Consider the following 22,893-nt stretch of genomic DNA (forward strand, 5'->3'; position numbering starts at 1 on the left):
ATATAAACCGGTTGCACTGGTAATCAAAAGGTCTCTTGCACACCTGACAAGTGTGTTGGTGGAGTGTATGTAGATAAAGGAATCAAAAACACCCACACACTGTCTTCACTTGCTCAATTCTATACCCGTATTTAAACCACAGTCAATGATTAATTCTAAACTGTCACATGAGGTGGTTTCGCTAAGATGGCAGCATACTTAAAGTTAATATAGATCAGACGCAGGACTAAGGGATAGGCTTAACCCATCTTACTTTTATGAAGATGATGAATTTCTTCAACAATATCGATTTACCAAGGAATCAGTTCCAATGATAAATAGAAGAATGGAAGATAAGAAAAATAACATTTGCTGTTCCACCAATGCAACAGCTACTCCATCTTCTTTATCCTCAATTACTTTAATGGACCTTACATTAGTAGTGGTCCATCAATGCTTCTTAAGTTATGTTAATTATGTTATACTAGAGTTTCGGGGGGCTACGCCCCCCTCAACCCCAGCCGCGCACGGGGCCCAGCGTGGCCGTGTGTATATTGGGGGACCCAAATCGCCGGAGTGAAACTGTGGAAAAGTTTTTTTGAAAAAGGAAAAAATTTGAAGAAATAATATTTGTTATGTTTCAGGGGGTCCACAGGGGGTCCGCGGACCCCCTGATGGTCCACTGACCCCCTGTGGAGTGTTGGGACGCGCGGGGACACCCCTGGAACATTGCGGACCATTTCGGTGTTTTTTTTTTTTTCATGAAGGTGGTTGCTTGTTTCTGGCGCAGGCTGTGCAAACCTGGCAACCCAGCGCATGCTGCCGCACGTTTAAGTGGCGTAGCGTCATGAGGGTCAGTGGGGCCGTGGCTCGGTCAGTGAAGACCCTGTAGTGCGGATGATATGTGGCATAGAGGGGCAGATTGTAAATCCACAGAGGAAACATCCGTGGGCTACCATTGGTTCAGCGATGTGTGCGGTCGCCCTGCGGCCCCTCCTCCTCCACCAATGTGCAGTATTGAGAGCCCTGACGTCACAACAATTGGAGCGATGGGCACTGCACTGTGGTTGGTTAGGGTACACCTAGGGCCCAGGTAGAAGCCAGTTAAAGCCTGCATGGGCAAACCCAGTTAGGACCCGCCTTGGTCCCACATAAACATGGCTAGTTGGGGCCCACCTAAGGGCCAGGTAGAAGCTACTTATAGCCTGCATGGGCATCGCAGTTGGGACTGAAGTGGATGGCGCTGACATTGCTGACATGGGGTCCATATGGTTTAGCCCACCTTGAAACCATATGGGAACTACGCTGGCATGCTGGCTGTAATGCAAACGCTGCATCATACCTGCAGTGTGTAGTTTGATGTTGTGTGTGTAGCAGATATACCTGCAGTGTGTAGATCAATGTCCATAGGAAAGTCAATGCCCAGCAGTGTTTTTTTTCCCCAGCAGAGTTTCTAGTGTCTCTGTGTCTCTCTGGAAGAGGTTGCACATGAACTCTGCAGCCGCACTGAGGCGCTCCAACACAAACACTCTGACATTAAGCTGCTTCACACAACAAACATCAGCACCACGCTGCTGTTTGTCCAAAAGACACAATATCTCCTCTCCCACCGACGTCATGTGTTCATTTATCGACAGCCGTACAGACTCCTTGTGACACATTTTACGTCGTTTATCCAGCTCTCACTGACTCTCCACATCGGGCTGTTATTTTGCTGCGATCAAGTCAACGATGTGAGAGATTAGCTATCACAGACGGACGGACAGGGGGTGAAACATAGTCTTGCGCCATGCCTTTCGGCCTGGCGGAGACAATAAAAAACCGAAAGTAAGGGAAATGGCCATTTCTGCAACAGAAGTAGTCAATAAACTATGCTATGAAAACATGGGCCACATTGGCAAAGAATGTAAGAAAGAGGCAATCATGTAGAAAATAGCCGATCTCCAAGCGTACAAAGCCTCTGAACGTGAGGCGTTTCGAGCTTGTAGATCGGCTATTTTCACAATATTTACTTGTGGAACGGAGTCAAACAGAATGGGGGGGTCCCAGATCAAGTACGTGTATTTGGGGGGGGGGGGGGGGGGGGGGGCGGCGTGAAAGGGTTGATAAACACTGCTGTAATCGGAGCGAAATTATCTGAAATTACTACATGAGCATAATGCAGCGTAACATGCGTTGCACGGGGCGGTCCTGCCATTACGTTAGTTACTGTAGTTGCTGTGGAGCTACATAGTTCTCCAGAAGACACACACAAACATACACCATCTACAATGGACGAACTGAGCAGCAATATAGACATTCACCACACGAACGTGCATTGTTGACAAAGTGATTGCACAGCCGCTGCAGGCATGACAACCAGGTTAGCGTTAGCGACATGGCAGCTATCACAGCGCCCTGTCCGTCGTGCTGCAACTGCCTGTGATGGCTACAGCAGTAACAGCAAGCTGTCTGCGATGCCATTGTCTGGAGACTGCTCTTAGCGTGACACGACCAATGAGAGTGAGCGCTGTAGTTGTTGCTAAGATACGGTGGCGTCTCTGCCCCATAGCTTGTAGATCTCTCACACATGATTGGCGTAGGCTGCGTTGCCAGGTCTGACTTTGTGTGTAAGCAATGGTCGGCTTATTTTTGCGCGCCTTTGGGCTCGTTTGCATTGTGCGCACGGCAGCGCTTGTTTAGCGTACGTCAGCGCGACGTGGCAACGGACGTGGCAACGTGAAAGGTGATTGGCTGGTGAAAAGAAACACCCGACGTTACACCAGAAATGGTGCCTGGAGAAAATGGTGACCAAAAAAAAAGTTTGGAAAAAAAGGAAAAAACCCCCGCAGCGGCTGGCTGCTGTTGTGCTGATGAGGTCGTGCGCACGGTAAACGGTACGAAGCTGGCTCCCCTTCCGTTTTGTCCGACATTTGGTGAGTAGAATTAATTATGTTGCGCGGTGGAAAAGGTGTAGTGAACAGTGAGATGTCCCCTACGCGAGGCGTAAATTCAGCGCGGCCGCCGTGGCGAGTCAGTAGGCGACATGTGGTCTGGCGGTGCGTTGTTTATTCGATAACAGAGCTGTGGGGTGTCACCACCGAGGGTGCGGAAGTTGCTCGGCATTTATATAGTTAGATATAGACATGTTGTCATATTGTAGTAAGCTCTTTAGCAAATAGATAAGTCCAACAAACTTTTTTACAACCATTATATATGCTCGATTGTCATTGACTGGTTTTGCTTATGTTTTTTGTTAGAATAGATTAAAAATAAAAACTGATATATAATTAAGAAACCGTTTTTTATCAATTATCCTCTATCAAGTATCCTCATATTGATACTTACAGTCTATATAATTCAATATGGTGGGCAAAAATAATTAAAGATGAAAGTCCTAATAAAAGTAAGCGTTTAATTAAGTTTAAATTAAAATGAAAGCCCTAAACTCTGTGTAATTTAATCGTTATCGGTCCAACCAACCCTTAACTCAATCAGCTCTTGGGGACGTTCAACTTCTGGGCGTTAAGGCATAGGAACTTTGATACCACTGACTAGCATTTCCTCGATTTCAAAGCGGAGGTACAGGGGATTGAGATAAGCCGTTTGTTCTGTAATATGTCAAAGTGTGCTCTTTGAGGTGTGCTGCTGCTTAGTGCCGGTCAAAGTCACCCTTTATCCTCTTGATGAAGTCTCTGTCATCTGGCCCTCCATCCTCACGATGCCTCTTCTGGCAGCCCCCTGTAGAGAACAGGATACAACATGGATCAATGACTACATACTGTAGCTCTCTCTGCGACAGGCATGAGATATCCACACATACACTAACACAGATATGTACTCAAGACACATACACACACACACACACACACACACACACACACACACACACACACACACACACACACACACACACACACACACACACACACACACACACACACACACACACACACACACACACACACACACACACACACCAACCTTCCAACAGCATGGATGAGGACTTGCTTGCAGGGAGTGGATCCATATTCAAGACCTTGTAAAGCTGTCCAAAGGCTAGGAGGCGTAGAGCATGCTGGAAAATAACAACACACACGCACGCACACACACACCAAGACAGAATAAGGGCACGTCACTTTATCAGCAGAGCTAGAGGAACACACTCCCCTGCTCTCGAGGAAATGGTGCACAGATACTAGAAAATGCCATTTAAAATCCCAATCAATGCGTTTTAATTATCGCACATCTGAACAGCCGCATGCGCGTGTCAACTAAAAAGAGCCTACTGGATGGAAGTCATTCCATGCATTATGGAACAGGGATATAAACATTCTCTCTGCACAAAAAAGGAGCATTCCCAGAGTACCATTTCTGGCATTTTTCCACTCAGTGAAACAGAGATGTGAGGGGGAAAGAAGAGAGAGAGGGAGGGAGGGATGGAGGGAGAGAGACAAAATAAGAGAAAATGCAAGAGAATTTTGAGAAAGTCTCCCTCTTCCTCAGCACTGAACCCACATCTCCTGCCCAGGGCCACACTTTGTTGTTTCATGTGGTAAGTAGCAGCAAGCAGCTCCACCGACATCAGCGGTAAGAGAGCAACGAGGGAGAGTGTTCCCACGCTCATTAGCCGGCTAATTAGGCCCTCAGATCACTGGTCTCCTCCAGCATGGAGGGGCCGCTTACTGGAGGTCAGGGTCTGGAGGAGAAGGGGGAGGGGTTCTGCGGCAGCCACTCAGCTAAATATAGTGCTGATGTGAGCTAGGGGACCTGTGGGGCGTCCGAGAGCACGCTTTAAATAACCCTCCTTCAATCAATGGGGAGGGAAGTGTAACAGGAGGGAAGGTTACTCTCAACCCGTTTTCCTGGAAGAAATGCTGACTTTGGTGCAGTGGGCGGTACTGTAGTGATACCCCTGCTGGGCTGTTTGAAACCCACTCACAGTAACAGTTTGGTTGGATTTTCTCTCTTCTTTTCCCCTGATCGCTTTAATCGTAACCGTCAATTCAGAGTGCGTCTGCGTTACAATTTAGTGCAGGAATAAGCAGTTTCACAATGCTGCAAGGGACATGATTCAGAACTAACACACTGTAACTTGGAACGCCTTTGGTGCCTGAATTTCCCTCGCGGGATCAATAAAGGTCTTATTGCTAGTCTTTAAGGTAAGAAGTTCGTCTCGCCATCAAGTCTTAACTCTAACTTCAGACTCTCAGTGTGGCAGTGTCATTTATTTCCCTATAGGACCACTTTCTGCATTTAACTGTAAATTTGGTGCATTATAAAACACCCATTCTGGATATAATTCTCAAGTCACAGGTGTATACTTTTTTATGTTTCTTGGTGTGCTGTGAAGCAGACTGACCTGTGCGCTGTGGGAGATGGCCTCAGCTTGCTGGGCGGTCATTGCTGCAAGGGTGTCTGTGGGTTCCCTCTCACAGGGGTCATGAAGTCCTGGGCCACCTAGAACAATCAATCTATGTCAGTTTTTCTCCAGGAAATCTACCTTCAAGGCGAGGGGATATATATAAACAGCATTTGGGTGAACGGAATAGCAACACTTTCCATTGAATTCAAATTCAAATGGAATGCAATTCGTCCAGGTCTTTCAGGTGTGGTGGCAGGGGGACCTGGTGAGGGGGCTATTCAAATGCCGATCTACAAACACACATCGTGACACATTGTGACTCGTTGTGAGCTTGTGGATCGGATATTTTCCGTGAATGTTTCCCCCAGGATGCATGGGTTCAAGTGGTTAAATGGGGATCTACTGTGTGCGTGGACCATGTAACTATAGCATTATTTGGTTATGACTATGTAGTAGTAGCTGTTTAGCTTGTAGGCTTTTATTTATTATATTAAAAGTATAATTAATATACCATTGTGTTATTGAATGTTATCTGTAAACAGTTTTGTAACTGGGTTCCTTAACTCATTGAAATCTGAGGCCGATTCTACAAAATGTCTTTTCTGAAACAGTTTTCTGAAAAACATAAGTTTCTATGTCAGTGGATCTCAAACATTTTCATGTCAAGGACCCCCAAAATTCTATGTATTTAGCCACCAACCCTCATCTCAAAATATGTCGTTCCAGCGACCCCAGAAGCAAAGATTTGAGTTAAAAATGTTCGCTTAAAAAAAATGAATATATTCAAAGATTTGCACATATTTTCCAGATTTCTTCGAAAATTGCAGATCTACAAGCTCATGACACGCTATGAGCTTGTAGATCTGCTATTTTTGAATAGCCAAAGTATAAAATATGGCAAAAATCTAAAATTACACAGATGCTTTGCCGGTTTTAATGTGTTAACACTTCGCCTGCCAGAGTTATTTCAAATTTTTAGCTGTAAGGATAATTCCTTTTAACAGGTCGTTCATGAAAGTCCTTGCGGTCTTGTTTCCAATGAGAACCTGTGAGCAATTAGGGGTTAAGAGTCTTGCTCAGGGACAAATTTCATTTCATCGACACATATGCTGACCTGGCCTGGAATCGAACCTGGGGCAACCAGGGCCTCTGGCTCCCTAGGCGGGCTCACTAACCATTCAGCTATGGCCGCCCCTAGCTGTTGTCTGCCAGAGATTTTTCATTGAAATTTAAAAAGTACTCAGGAGCCGAGATACATCTTTTTTAAGTTTTACGTTAACAAGGAAGTGGATGGGAGTCTTTTCCTTCGAAAAATCATATCTCCTTGGTCTTTGGGTCAAATTGAGAAAAAAAAAAAAAAAAAAAAAAAAAAGAATTTCCAATATTTTTTCAGTTTTTTCAATAGAACGCGTTTATGCGTGATTGGCGGCCAAGTGCGGTAATTAATAGATCGCATTTATGCGTGATTGGCAGGAATTGAGTTAAGAACTGAAGAACTGACCTGGCAGGAGGAGTCCTGAGGCAACACACTCCATGACCCTGCGAAGAGCCTCCCCAGGACCCAGGGGCCGGTTACATGTAGCTATGGCCTTCTCACAGATAAGCTCCAAGGGCTGTGCAAGACAGGAGAGAAAGGTTTTTGGGAAAATGTTTGATAATTATGACTATGTAATGGAAACCAAAATTAGGGATGTCAGGTTGAAAGTGGTTACTACCACCTACCCATCCTTTGAGAGGGTGCCACACGGGCACTCTGTTGGACATATCTCTTAGAATACGCATGACAATGACACAGGACTTCAGATCCGTCACTCTGGCCTGAGAGGATAGACAGGCAGGCAAACAAAGACAGAAAGAGAGCATTATGGCAGCGTTAGTGTCATTTCAATAGACTGGTGACATAGATACAGTACTATAGCTTAGACATTATACCTTTTCCTCTAGACACAGAAATTACAGAATGCACTAGAGATGTTACGAGAAAACGCCTATAAAACACCTAAAAAGAAACACGATGAGAAACACGATAAGCCATGACAAACAAAAACGCACCTAACTTACGTAAATTAATACTAAAATAGACACCTGACCTAAACCAGCAATGCCAGACCTTTCAGCATTGCTCTTGTAACCCCAATACTGAAACAGTTTATGAGTAAAGATGAAACTTAAATTACGGGCCATGGTCCAGCCCTACACTCTTGACTCTGCCCTGCACTTTACTGCTACTGGGCACTTACGCTTAATTTATACTCCATTGTGTGAGGGTGTCGCTTGCCAAAAAGAACTGAATTACAAGCGAACAATGTGTTGTTTGGTAAATGGTGCATTTATATAGCGCCTTGTTACAAAGTGTTAAGTGTCTTGCTCAAGTACGGAAAGGGGGCTGCCCATTATTCCGATGTCCCAATGGTCCGACAAATGTTAGGATTGTGTGAAGTTAGGGTTAGGAATAGTTTTTTTTGTGAGATTAGGGTTAGGGTTAGGCTTACTTAGGCTTACTTCTAAACGCAGTTTACAGCCACTGTACCTATTGAGCCACTGCCACCCGATGCTGCTTGTAGTTACATTTATTTTTGGCAAGCGACACTGTCAACCTACTGACCACTATTCCACTGCAACAGGAATTCTTCTCCCTCCTGGCTTCAAAGTAGGGACTGACCATTCCATCCCAGTGATACATCCTGCTGTCCCATATTTTCCCAGCCTGCTTGCAATGAATATGTTCTGACATCCTCCCCAAAAAGTCAATTTCTCCCTATTATTAATTTCTATTCACCTGCTCTACATCCGATTGCTCGTAAAGCAGGTAATAGAGGAGATTAACGTGGTGCATGCATGTTAAATTGCTCTGGATAAGGTTATCATCTAGAAAATTGAAAGGCAATACCAGCCTACAGTAGCTGTGCATACCTGAAACCATTTGGCACGTCGGAGTGATGCAAGAGCAGCCTGGCAACTCTGCCTGTCCAGAACATCTGCTTCCTCGCCCTGCTCCTCTCCCTCCTTCCCTTTCTCTTCTTTCTGCATGCCCTCCTCTAGAGAGAGGAACAGGGTGAGACATGAAAGACAAAGCGTGACCACAGTGGTCTTCCACACACAGACACAGACACAGACACACAGGCAGCAAGGTTGACAGCTACAAATTAGGCAAACCCACTGATCTGACTGAATGAGCTTGGGAGGGGAAATTTGAGTTTGTGATTTTTCTTTTTCTTTTTTAAGAGAAGGGTGTTTTTTTTGTCTCATGCACAAGGCAGGATCTTTCATAACACTGAGAAAGACTGGAATAGACATGAGCGCATGCGTCTTGCTGCCCGGCTGGACTGTCACTCTAGATGCAGATCAGTGGCTGAGGGCGATGGAACACGCCAGATTAGTGTGTTATCGATAAGGCCGCAGGACGAAAATGAGAGCATGGCACTGGACCAGGACTACAGGCCAGATTCAGATATTAAGACATCCTGACAAATTCTGATTTGTCTCTCAATAACTAACAGTGAAATTATACAGATTAATTCCACTTCATTAACAACGGGAGAAGTTCGAATGCATTTCAGCTGGGATTTCTCTGCCATTTGCTGAGACGCCATGCTGGTATTTTCGATCTTGCGGAGGTCGATCAGATGTTTATGTTTGACTGAAAACAGTCTCTCCACACCGGTTTCCTGTGCAGAGCACCCCTGCCATGACTGGAGGCTGAGCCATGGGAGAACGACAGCAGAAAAGAGTGACAGCGAATGACGACAACATAAACATCTGAGAGTGAGAACGCCACCCTGGAAAGAAAGTGAAGGCTATTTGTTCTCAGGAGCAGCTAGGGGGAGGGGTGGGGGATGACCGCTGTGGGACAGTCAAGCAGACAAACAAGGGAGAGGTAACGGACTGCAGACCACACAACCTGAGCTCAACACCAGAGGCTTCCACAAGTCCAAAACTCAACTCTGTGGTCTAGTTGCAGATATATAGTCATAAGGGAGTATTTTGTTGTTGTTGAGCATTATGATTCTGTGACATTATTATTACATCTAATTATAGATGGCACACATCAAGCCTGGGTTTTATATACAGCAAACACATTCAAATTCTGACTGATTTGATCGCATGTGACTAAGGCACTTTGTGAGCTGAGGAGTCATCTGTGTGGTTTAGCAGTCCGCTGCTGTAGAGACTGTTGGTGAAAGCTGAACAGGATGGAAGAGGTGGTAGACAAACAATAAGGAGCTGATGAGAGAGACAGGCTCATGTCGCTCCTCCTCTAAGACCAAAAACTGGGGACCTTCATGTTCTGCCCCAGGGAGATCTGGGAAATGTAGTACCTGGACAAGAATCATGGTCCTACACAACAGTAGCAGAAACAAGGTTAGGAGTTGAAATGCCACAGGGACCACCAATAATACCTATGTGGTACTATAAGGCGTTTTGTATAGGGCAATTAACATGTCTATCTTGTATAAGAACTTCAACTTTAATAGGATATTTTGAGCTCTGGCATAGGGAGATCTACTGTAGGTAATGTAGTATAATAGGTTATGCCAACACTTTTGTCTTAAAAGTAGTAGTAGGTTGGAGTAACTGCAACCGTTTTTCACTATAGCACACATTCCTGGGAGATCTCCTCGTTTGACTTTAGCTGTGTGACATGAGACCTTTAAAATAATAGAATTCTGCACGGTGGATGGATAATTGCTTATTTTAAAATGACACGTTTTCTCCTTGGATAGTGTGTGTACTGTAGCGCATGGCACTAACAAGGTCAGGGTTGGGTGAGGGGACTGATTCCAACTGGAGGTCAAACCATACAAAAAGTGTATCATGTAATGGTATTAGCGGGGGGGGGGGGGATTTTATATTTTACAATTAAAATATACATGTCCATTTATTATCTATCTGTGTGTGGCAGCTGCTCTCTCTCCCCTCGACTCTGCCGCACTGCAAAATTGCCAGCTGTGTGAATATAAAAAAAGATGGAGACAGCAGGTAAGCACCAACTGTGTTCGAGGGCACAACTTGCGTCATCTCACCCCTGCACGCCAATACTGCACTGAAGCCAGTGAAGTCCTTTATTGCCATCTCCATATGCACCGAAATGACTCATGAAGCTCAATTGGGAATATTTATTTGTGTGCTGATGCATCTTTGAATGTCACTGAGGAGTTTGTGGAGATGGTGCTCAGGCGTTATGTGGCAAAAGCCTGAAAATGTGCAAGGCCAATGTAGTTATCGAAGAGGTTATTTTATTATAACCAATGGACTCACCCATCAGCAAGTTGTTGCCCTTTTGTCTTGTCACCAAATTTTGCCACCTAACCCTGCCACAGTGCCACACTGAAGTCCGCTGGTTGAGCAGAGGGGCTACGCTCAAACATTTCTTTCAATTAGGCTACACCTGGAAACTGAACTATAGTATTTATGAACGACAAAGTTGTTACAGACAGTGCTTGAATTGGGCCTGTATTCACTATAGAGTACCAGTTCTGCTGACCTTTGCCCATATTGCTTTATTATGTACTGCGACAAAATGGTGATCTATGTTCACATGTTGGGAAGCTGTGCACAGTTACGCACATAATTCCCCCAGCGCTTTTAAGGCTGACCTCAGTCAAGGCCACCTTGACTGAGGAAATCTCATAAAATGATTAATTTCATTTTGACCAAACTGTCACCTGAGTTGGCTTCTACTTGGAATTGTCCTATTACTTTTTGAAAATCAAGGTATATGAAACCTCATATGAACAATAAAATGTTTCAGTACATTTATAGTATGATTATATGATTATGATTATAATCATAGTAACAGTACCATGATGAAACTCACACGGCATATAGTGTACCATACGTAGGTGCACTGAAATGCTGTTGGATACTTGGACACTGCAGGCGTAAAGCTCCTTTATACACCGGATAGTGTATGACATGCACAAATACAATATATAGTATACAGCACATTCCTATTTGGTCCTAAACCTGATATATAAGAATGTTATCCATCATGTTTATGTAATGTGACAGATTACTATGACAGTATTCGTGCCTTTCAGGATTGGGAGACGGACATAAAGTAATCCGGCCCGCATCATTTCTTTTAAGTTTATACTAATCCCGCCTACTATCCTAATATTATTTTGACACCCCTGCTGTAAAGCATTTTGGCTGATAGCAGCCGCCAGATGGCAAGTACTTTGTGTATTACATTTTCTTCCTATTTGAACTTATGATTGACACCAATTCTTTCAAATAAGTGTCATCATAACTTGGACATACATTAATACCATGTTTCTCATCCAGAGGCAGGCCATGAAGGAACCATCACTCAAATGTCAGGACCACATACAGATAAAAGGACAGTCCCCATTAAATGCTCCCTGACATCATCTGCTTAGGGGATGTTTGATTAGTGACCAGACCATAAACAAAAAATTAATACCACTGCTTTTACAACATGAAATTATGGAATGTCATTCTGAGCCAATATTGTCATTAAGCCTCTATAATTATGACATACAGGTATAGAATGTGGAGGGCTGCTGGGTAATGTGGTCATTTTGCCCTTATTTCTTGCTCGGTAATGGACATGGACCAGAATTTCATGGCGTACGGTAGGGCTGCACGATTATGGCTAAAACTATGATCCCAACAATTTTGCTTAATGTTGTAATTCCGATTATAATTAATCACAATAATTGGTCATGATTATTTTTTCTGGAAAATATGCATTTATAATTTTCTTAAAGCGCTTGTTGCTCGTGTGCTGATCAGTGCCATATCTTTGGCCAAATGAATGTAATGTAATGGCCTCTGTGATTGTATTGAGGCTGATGGATGTGAAGACGGGTTGTACAGTGTTCTGGTGATATTAACTTGTGTGTAATGGTGAGGGGACAAGGGCTAGATGCAACAACTGACCTTAATGTTAAAACTGCCAACTTCCAAGTTTCACAATTGCATAATAATTGTGGAACATAAAACATTAAACTGTGAAGCATAAAAATCAGGATTTTTTGATTATTTTCAGATTAACTGTGCAGCCCTAGCGTAGGTTGTCCCAGAAAGGATAAGTCCAGTCAACAGAGGAAGGGGGGTAGAGGAGCATGTTGGAGGCAGAGAGAGTGGTTTGATTTTTGTTTGTTTGTTGGGGAAGCCCCTTGTACCCGGGGGTTTCCTGCGCTGGGTGCAGGGCAGCCTCGTCGGCAGCGGGCCAGGAGGGCCTCACAGATGTGACAATCCACACAGCACGCTGACCTGGGGAGCTATGGCAACAAAACCAACAGTCAATCAGCAGAGACTAGCTACAGTTGGTACACTCTAAAAGAAAACCTAGGGGCTCATTGGGGGTTCTTCTAGGATCTAAAAGGAGCCTCACTAGAAAAAAAGTATCTCTTAAGGGTTCCTTAAAGAATGTTATGAAAGATAAAGAAGTTCAAGGTAGTACCATCAGAGTTCATATCATATTTTTACTAAGGCTTTCTTCAAGAAACCTTCTGGGGTGCTCCTGATGTTGCAATCAGAAGAACTCCAATATTGTAGGTTCCTTGAAGTCCTTTTACTTTTTAAGAGCGTATAATAGTGAAAACTATCAGTAGGCACTCAGTCAATAGTGTTCTTACATGTTTTACATAGCAGAGAGATTGCAGGATAACCTTGCGTATTGTAGCATCACATTGTATGTAACAAGACAGACTTGGGGGGAAAAAAGTTTTTGTGCCGCCACGGTGGTAAATACAAAGGATGAGGAAAATAGCTATTTCCCCCCTGTGACATGTCCTCTATACAGTTTTGAAAAAGCACAATGTGGTGCTGTATTGCGGTCTGTATTGCAGGGCTGAATCAATTTTCTACCCTTAGTGAAGGCTTTTTCAAATCTATCCCAATGGAATGTGTACAACAACGAGACGAGCTGTTCTATAATGCTGGCTCTTTATGTCTGACTCACCTTTGATTCTTTTCCCCCCTTTTTTTCATTCTCTTAAAAATAAAATCACAGTGGAACCACTGATGCCAATCCTCCATTCTTGACGGACAGAATGAAAGGGAAGGATTGTGGGTTAAAACATCATGAGAATTCCTGTTCAAATGGGAGGATTAGATTTCCCTGCAGCCACTGGTAAAAAGGAATGAATCACTTTGTTGGTTTCAAGGGATTTACTTTGCTTTAAAAAAGTAAACTGAACAACAGCTGGCTAGCCTTAAAGGACCTTTAACACTCAAAGGTCCAGTCAGAATGGACGGCTTAGCTTTCTGGTAAAAAAAAAAGGAAACGATGAGACGATACAGGAAGAAACCTGATAAGGGCATCTCATGTTACGCCCATCCCAACCCTGCACATCCCCAGCGGAACTCATCTTTCCAATGGCCATTTGCTTTTTCTACCACACTTGACCCAGATCTATATCGCTCCCTCTCTTTTTTCCCCCTGATCGTCAATTCAAACGACCTCCCCTCTCAGCTTTCAACCTCTCTCAGTATCAATCTCACCGGCCTTCGTTACACTATCTTTCTCTCTCTGGTTTCACGTCTCTTTTATACCTTTGTGCTTTCCTGCAACCCTCCACCACAATGCATTTAGCCTTATCCTCGTTCCTCTCTCTGTCCTCTGTCGTCATGTAAAGGTCAAGTAAAAGACGGGGAGGCGAGCGGTCCAGAAGAAGAAGGAAAGAGCAGAGAGGTGGGGTGCAAAGGAGAGCAGTGAGTGAATACCTTGTTCTGTGCTGTTGTGATCCTCCTCCCTCATGGCCAGGGAGGAGAGGGTGATCTTCAATGTGAGTTTGGGGTCTTTGGTGTTGAAAACCAGGATGGCTGCCTCAGGCACAAGTGACCGCACCTCATATTTGTCCTCTGTCACTGTCTGCAAGGTAGAGATGTACGGTCAATAACAACAATAATAAATAACAACAATAATAATAATAGCAAATCATGGGAACGGTGTGGCGCCTCCAATATCACGTGGCCAGCCTGTGACGTCGTCTATATTATATGCACATGACACATCTAAACGTATGACTCCAAATTTGGGCTTTGATTTCCATTATAAAATTAAAGCTAAATTATGTCAAAAAGTGTGGGAACAAGAAATATGGCGCCCATCGGTCCAGTGGTTTTCGAGATTAGCTCCGGGTGCAAAGACTGACACACAGACTTTATAGACTGCTAGACAACTGCAGACACATGCTGTAAAAACGGAACTAAAACCTATATACACACACAAATGCACACACACAAATCCATACTGACTGCTGAATATTTGTAATCACAAGAGACTGCAATTTATCCTTAAAGGTGCATTAAGTTTATTTATTTTTTTGTTACAGTAAGTGTTAAATAGCTCTATGTTCCCCATCTCTGCAGCACTTTCATTAAAAATATATAAATATTCAGGGGGGGGGCAATTTTAGCCAATCAGGAGAGAGTACCCATTTATAATCATAAATGTTATAGTGTTCCCGTTTCAATGTTGTCTGCTCATTTCTTTGTGTCATGGGTTATCTCTCCTGATAGGATCAAACTGCCATTCCAACCTGTAAATGCATTTTCTGTTTATTAAAGAGCTGGAGAGGTTGGGAGACCACTGTTACTGAACAAACACTCTAAAGCAATTATTACTATCAGAATATAGAGCTTTAACTTTTTAACAAAAACGTTTTGTCTTTACCAAAAAATATCACTGTCACTACCGTTAATTTATTATTTTTCTGGGATTCAGACCGAACAAATTATCATTGACCAAACTGAGGAGCAGCATTAGCTGCATGCACACATCAAAATATATTTCAAGCTTGAATTATTATTATTATTTATTTATTTTACAAAAGAATAACTGTTTCCAGTATTACTCCTTTCAAATTCCAGGATACTCATACTGTACATGGTGTTATTTCATGTCTTTTTTTAAAAAGATTTATGTCACATTCAAAGCTGTGTTGTTCCGAGTGCATCTTCCCTTTGAGAGATGACCCCATCCATCACCCTTCTTCCTGACAATCTCACTGGTTTAGTCCAGGAAATGAGAGGTTCAAAGGGATTCCTCTCCTGATGATGAAGCACACACTGTAGCTATGGCAGTTAATTAACTCTGTGATGGGGCTATAGGAAGCGGCATTAAACAGTCACATGCAAAGGTCTCAAGGTTGTATTCTGGTTCTTAGAGCCCCCCCCCCCCGCCCTTCCCCCATCTTTGTTTGAAAAAATAAAATAAAAAAATCATCTTTTCTCGAAGGCTTCAATTTCTTGAAAGCTTCCACCAAGCACTGTGTCTATCATACAAGGTGATTCCAGGGACATAGGAAATGTTCCATTTGTTGTCAGGGCTCCGTAACATTGAGCCCTCATGCTCCCCGCTATTGATTGTGCACTGATGGTGTGAGCTGATGGTGTACATGTTAATCTCTCTGTCACACAGCTTCTTCCAGTGTCGATTCTCGTTGCCCAATATTGTGTATATCATCGTTGCCGGGCAGAAACTTTGTATGTAAAACTGTTACTTTTCAGGAAATGTCTTCCAATGGATCCAATGCAGTTATTATTTTGTCACAAGCTCTGGTTAATACGTTTCATTGGTTGAATATAGAAAATAACTCACAGACAGACTGACAACCAGTATGTCAATGCTTGTTGTGAGCGTAGTAATCAGCAATTTGCGCTAATTTTGCATGACACTGTCATACGACTAAGTACAATATATACAGCATTAATTTATGATAAAAGATGAAATATGGAGATAAAGGTTCCTACCGACAGCAATGATATGTAGAGTTATTATGTAAAGTTGACTGTCACTGAATCCACTGTGCCAGTTTGTTTGTGATGCTGTATTGTCTCTAAATGTTGTTATCACGTATGCAACACATTTGTTTTACATTTGCTGCACAATTTAATTGAATCTGGTGTTTGGCACTGTAGACTTTCCATTGAAGTATGCTCTCAAACTATTTTATTTAACCCATTAAGACCGGGAACGCATCTGTGTAATGTTAGATTTCTTTGGCTATTCAAAAATAGCAGATCTACAAGCTTGTAGATCTGCTATTTTCTTTTTATTGTGAATATTTGTGCAAATCGTTGATTATATATATATTTTAAAGCAAACATTTGCAAACTCAAAAATCTTCGCTTCTGGGGGTCTAAAAAAATGTAAATAAATGCACAATTCTTAGATCATTTACAATGCTGTGCTTTGCTTTCATTGTTAGTTTTGAATGTAGTGTATTGGACTTTCTTTGGCACAGCTGGTGTATTGTTGTGGAGTGTACCTGGATCTGCAGGGGCAGGTTGGCACTGATGGTAAACAACAGCAGCTTGGTCGGCTTCTCTCTGCACATCAGAACCAATTCAAGGTCCATGTCACCTTTGATCAGCAGGCCCTTGGCTACAAGACCTACACGCATCACGCCACACAGCACTGACGAGCTCTCGGGCCCGTGGGTGGGTGGAGGAGCACCACAATCAGACTCAATCCCAGCACTGTAGGAAATGACATTCAGGGTGGGATATTAGCACTTGCCACCAGCTAAATGATAGCTAAAATGAAAATAGTTCACTGAGGTCTGGCAGGTTTTCCATTATGTACCTGCTATTGTATCTATTAACTGTTAACAGTTAAAATGGTAAGACATTTTTTGATTCCTCCTCCACTTATGTTGGGTGATATTTCTCAACATTTGTATGTGTTGTTGACTGTAATTGAAATTCCACTCCCCTGACATTCTATTTCAGCTGAAGCACATTCAGATCTAGTTATTTCCCTAACGTGAGGCACTGAAAATGTAGTGCCTTGCTTCACCAAGAGAGTCAATGCTAATGAATGAGCATTGGGAATAAGCTCCTACTGAACTTTAGCAAACAGCAACAGCAAATCATGCAAAAGATTTATTTTACATTTAAAATGTAACGATTTTCAGTCTGGGAGGAAGGACAAGATCCCATCTGTTTTGTTGTTCTTGGTGCCGTTTCAGAAATGGCAGAGCTTTATAATGAGCTAACAATGGTTAGGTTTTGACTGCATAAACACATTGGTTCCAGACATCATTTGAGGTTGTCAAGCTAATCAATTTAATCAATTACAAAAAATTGACAATAGCCAATGTACAAACCCATAACGTGTCGCACTGCAACAGGTTGCGAGGTTGTAGATCGGCTATTTCCTATATTTTTGAGCGGCACCGTGAAGTATAACATAGGGCCTAAACTGTTAATCCTACTAATAGATTTAGTCGATTATAGAAAATCTATTATTAAAAAAACGTGATTCTCCGTTCTTCGATAAATCGAAAAAGCAATCTATAGAATTATCGCTAAGAAAATATTTGACAGTTGCAGGCCTAGCTGTATTCTATTCTTACCATCTTCTTGGCCAGTACAGTGTTTGGCATGTTTTAAAATACCATCTGCTGAGGGAGTGTACACAAAATAAACAATCATAAAGAAAATATCAAATGAGTGGTACATACTTGGTGTTGCCGGTAGATTCTTCATCTTTAGATTCATCGCTGTCATTTTTATTATCGCTGGTGGCGGTGGTGGTCTTCCCTGAGGGATGGTTGAGGTTATCCATCCAATCAGAGACCTTCTTGAGAGCACTCTCGACAGTGGACACCAGTGTCTGCACAGCATCCAGCTCCTCCGTTGATGGGTAGACGCTGACATGCTTGGCCATGACATGCCGGTCATCGCTGGCAAACGACCTGAACGACCTCTGGAGTTGAAAGTGCAATTCCGTTTATAATTGGTGCAAAACAAAAAAAAGAGCTCCCACCCAAACACACACACACACACACACACACACACACACACACACACATATATAATATATATATATATATATATATATATATATATATATATATATATATATATATATATATGTGTGTGTGTATGTGTATGTGCGTGCGTGCGTGCGTGCGTGCGTGCGTGTGTGTGTGTGTCTGGACTCAAATTGGAAGCATTAAGAGACTGTCCTTGGCCATGACCTTATTATAGGCGAGGTTATGATGGGCTACTATGGAGATTCAAAACCAGATTAACCATCATTAATCATAAATGAATGATGCTTGACACTGATGACGTTCACTTAAGGGTCCTGCTATGATTAGGGATAAACTTGAATCCTGACTGAACGTCCTGCCCTGCTGTTGACTCACAACCGCAACCGCCAAAACCAGTTTCTCTGATCTTCAACGGCACATTGTTAATTCGGCACAAAGCTTCCTCAACTTCCTCCTCTCTGCAGCAAAATGAGAACGCTGGTGTTCTGGTGTTGCGTGCTATGTGTCAGACTGAAACACTTATCTTACACTGCATAATGACAGCAACACCTGAAGCGACCTGTGCTGCTGCCAATCTCAGTGTCCCACATGCAGGCTGCACTACAGCGCTATTTAACATTAACATTTATGACATGTACTTAAGGACAAAGCCCATCTCTCCAAGGGGTGGGGGGGAAGAAAAAAGGAAAGAAGCTGACATGCAATATTGGCTCTGTGCCTGTTTTCTCAAGCCTGACCGTGTATGCCAAGCCAGGCGTCCTGTGAGGCTTTCAGTCCAAGGTCAAACAGCTATCTCTCTCTCTCGCTCACTCAATCTTTTCTGTCTTCGGCTTCCTTTCCTTCTTAAAGAGTGATTTATATTTACGGAGGTTGTGCACCAGTGTCGCACACTGAAAATAGCTGACAAGCTCACAGCGCATCTGTGAGCTTGTAGATCAGCAATTTTCAGCGTGCAACACCTGTGTGCAACCAAATATACAGTTACTCGGGCTGTACCCTTCCTCCCCTCCCTCCCTCTCTCTCTCTTGCTCTGCCTGCAGCGTGTAAGCACCTCTCATTACGGTGAGTTATTTATGATGGCGCTTTAATAATTCATAGGCCAGAGTCTTGGGAGCTTGTGCCGGAGCTGCGAGGGTCATCCATCACGACCTAGCTAATCTCCTGCCGCACTGCTGGGGGGCATTCACTAGATCTGTATAGCGGTGAGTGTGGGCAGCATCAATAGCCATAACACTCACGTACACACAACATTAACAAGATCTAAATGCAAGATTAAGAATAGTGGGGGTGCAGATACAGACATTAGGTACAGCTTGACAAACCTGCCTGGATTACAACACTGTTACTTGGTATCAAGGCAGATCATCGATACCATGGCTATGGTACCGGTAAAAGACGCTCAAAGGATCTCTATCAATGAAGAACATTACAAAACTATATGGGAGTAGACAGTATTACAATTTTGACTGGATCAAAGCATGTGTTACTTAACAAAATTATATTATTTATTAGCAGATCAACAAAAAAAAAAATCAATGGAACAGAACAGAACACAATTTGTCTAAAAGGAAATGACCAGTGATCAATTTAAAAACAAAATGATTAGTGTTCCTCTAATTAAGGTGCAAAATAAATTGCTCAATGACATAAATAATGGCTAGAGTCCCCAGCCTTGCATGGGTCAGATAAACAAACCATTTTTAACTGCAAGGGGAAGCACACAGATAAACATGGAACTTAATTAGACCACCGACTTTGACAGCAAACTCACCATGTCTGTGGTGGAGGGGGGGTGTCAGTGGAGGGGTCTAAGGCAGGACCGTGGTCCCCTGACTCCGCCTCTTCATGCAGTCAACTCTAGCTTGTCAGTCGGCTTCTCAGGTCCAGTGTAGAGGGTACTCAATAGAGATCAATTCACTGCCTGTGCATAAAAGGAAGCATGGCTTAGACTAAGGTTTGAAGGAAAAAAAATCTATGTACATATTTCTATTCATTTCTACATAAATATTCAAGACATTGATTCGGGTACGGTATATTTGTTATGCCTATTTATTGTCTATTGTTCTGAATCTGATTGATACAGCAGCAGTGTCACACTGCTGCTCAATTTCTGGGGCTGATGTGAAATGTTGGTTTCTTTTTTTTTACGCTCTGGGACATACTGTACTGTATATAATATATGGTATAATCTACTACACTTTCTCTCTCCAGTTTTAATTCAGCTTTCTTTGAAAAATTGAGATGCTTGGCTAAAATAAATAAATTACCTTGAAATTATTTACGGCGTCAACCACATGAGAGAGTTATCGGGAATGCAGCAAATTGCTCCCAAGAGGTACAGTAGATCTAATTGTGCGTGCGTGCATGTGTGCATGCGTGCGTGCGTGTAAATGCATGCACGCACATTGCTCCTGTATGAAATCCCAGGGGACACAGCGGGGTCAGGTTGAGCATCAATTAGATTCTCTGTCACCTTGACCTTTTTCTCAATGACAGAGAACATGTTTCCTTGCTAGTGCATTACTGCCTGTAGATTCTGGCAGCATTTTGTGAAAAAGAAAAATGACTCTTTTTTTTTAATTCAAATTTCAAGGGTAGCATTTTTCTGTAGTCTGTTTTCTTATTATTTCTATATTTCTATACAGCTACTGTACATCCCCATTACTGCATAACAACCCTAATTCATATACTGTACATAGCTCCAAAATCTATATAAGAAACGCATTAAAAGTACAATATGGTCTGTAACTGTAATGTCTAGTGGCAGATGCTGCAGATGTGCAGATATACCCATGAATTGACAACATACATACTGTACATGACACAGACACAACATGTAACACAATAGAGACTAAAACTACACAATTTGTATTATCCTTATCTACAGTACTCGCTTTCTAATAACCTCTTTATCCCTGAAGGGAGAGACGATAACATGAAGATAATAATGAATACAGTAATGACTTTTTAAGGACTTTCACGGCACTGCAGTACTGGCAGATGGTTAGCACAGCATGGTGTAAAAAGACAATGCGGATCTAAAAAAACCTGTGTCCTGTGAAAAGTCCTCCACACTACAAGCAAAATGCTTTGTTTTATTATGCATTTAATAATAATAAACTTTATACAGCACTTTTCTGAACAGTGTTACAAAGTGCTTTGCAAACCACCAAAACAACAATAAATTCAAGCCAGAAGGGAAACAATAAAATCGTTTTTCTGTTTCTGTTTTTTTCTGCCAACCAAAAACATTGTGAAATGTCAATCATAAAGATAAATGCTCGCAAGTCGCAACAAGTAAAGTTAAGAAGAGGAAATAAAGTTGATTAGTGTTTAAAGGCTCTACAAATGTAGCATTCGTTGTAAAAACATTATTGCATGGGTGTGAATATTGTGAGAAAACAATCAGTTAAAATAAGACAGTGTTGCTCAAGGGACTGTTATAGCGCCACCAGGGGGCCGATCTTTGCAAAACACATTTTTTTTTATTACTCCAACAGATTTTGTCCAAACATCACGCAAATCGGTACACAGTATCTCTATAGTCATTAAACGAAAAGGATCTGTCGGATTTTTCATATTCCATCCTGATTGGCTAAGAGTGGTCTGTTTTGAACAAAATGCCTCAAATCATGATTGCCGTGAAACGTTGCACGCACATTGCCACTAGGCCATGGAAGAAATGCCACCCTACATTTTTCAAACCGGCCTTATGGTGGCGCTATAACAGGCCGATTCGCGTTTTTTACCTATAATTGGGCCGATAGGCGAGAAACTTTGCATGCACACTCCCTAGAGGCCAAGGCAAAACTTAGTTTGTCATTACACACGCATCCATGCCTTGGTTGTCCCACACAAGCCGCCGTGGTCTGCTAAACAGACCAACGTGGGGTGAAATCACATCCACTCCTCGCGAGACTTCGTCATGACGCCGGTCAGAGACTGTGGCAGCTCATGTGGGACAACCAGTGCATGGATGCGTGTGTAATGACAACTAATAACAGATTCATGAGAGAAAAAAACCTTTGAACGCAACAAATAGCGGTCATATGCTTATGGGCTCAACTCTATGCTATGGGGGTTGCTGCGGACTGCTGGGGAAACTGGACGACAGGGGGGCAATTCTATATAGACCCCATGGCCAGTCATTTGGGATCAATATAAGTAAAAATAAAAAAAAAAGGCTATATGTTATGTCCGAACTTGTCCTTTAAGAGAATCTTAACAAATCAACACACTTTTTGAATATGTTTTACACAGAAAATATATGTTTAAAAGAGCAAATACAGGTTTTAAAATTCACAGTTGAGATATCTACGGGAGTAATTTATGTCATAATGTGAAACATAAGACTTCATTTAATCAAAAACTCCAAGAAAAAAAAGTACTGAAAACCCATTGCAAACTCACTTCTGCCTTTTTAGGACTACAACCTGTAGCACTCTTTACTGCCAGGGTTAGGGGTCCATTTTCCACTGGGACCAGCCAGTACTAAAAATGCTCAGGGTGTTTTATGACTTTTTGTGTAACAGTCATTCAAACCGCATGTTCCAACTCCTGTATTCAAAACTGAAACATCACTCGGGTCAGGTTTTCTCTCCCCCGATGCCAGCAGTGTTTGAAAGCCTTCCCTGTCCTCCATTTTGGGGAAGGTTATGTGAACCCTGGGAGGGGTTTATTTTAGGCTATGTTTATTTAGGTCATTTTTACTGCAGGCAACTTTTATGAGCTGGGCTTTTATGTTAGCAGATGACTTCAAATGATACCCCGTAACATCCTCCTAGCCACTGCTGTTGTGGAATCTTGAATCTA

General features: G+C 42.5%; 1 protein-coding gene across 2 annotated transcripts in view; it reads right to left on the bottom strand.

The window, feature by feature from the left end:
- LOC311044368 (spermatid perinuclear RNA-binding protein-like) overlaps positions 1–22,893 on the bottom strand; it is a 46,650-nt gene that overhangs the window by 10,168 nt on the left and 13,589 nt on the right. The window contains exons 2-11 of one of the 2 annotated variants that reach the window (XM_084055880.1): positions 19,853–20,002; positions 17,767–18,011; positions 16,570–16,780; positions 14,021–14,168; positions 8,237–8,361; positions 7,046–7,141; positions 6,825–6,936; positions 5,321–5,418; positions 3,943–4,036; positions 3,631–3,699 (exon numbers count right to left, since the gene is read on the bottom strand). In XM_084055880.1, the coding sequence (XP_083912006.1) occupies positions 3,631–3,699; positions 3,943–4,036; positions 5,321–5,418; positions 6,825–6,936; positions 7,046–7,141; positions 8,237–8,361; positions 14,021–14,168; positions 16,570–16,780; positions 17,767–18,011; positions 19,853–19,855 (1,201 nt within the window). In that variant the 5' untranslated portion in view covers positions 19,856–20,002. Of the gene's footprint in view, positions 1–3,630; positions 3,700–3,942; positions 4,037–5,320; positions 5,419–6,824; positions 6,937–7,045; positions 7,142–8,236; positions 8,362–14,020; positions 14,169–16,569; positions 16,781–17,766; positions 18,012–19,848; positions 20,003–22,893 lie in introns of both variants that reach the window. The other variant, XM_084055881.1, reaches the window with a different exon arrangement.

This window comes from Gymnoscopelus microlampas (assembly GCF_963454915.1).
Source record: "Gymnoscopelus microlampas genome assembly, chromosome: 4".
NCBI lineage: Eukaryota > Metazoa > Chordata > Actinopteri > Myctophiformes > Myctophidae > Gymnoscopelus > Gymnoscopelus microlampas.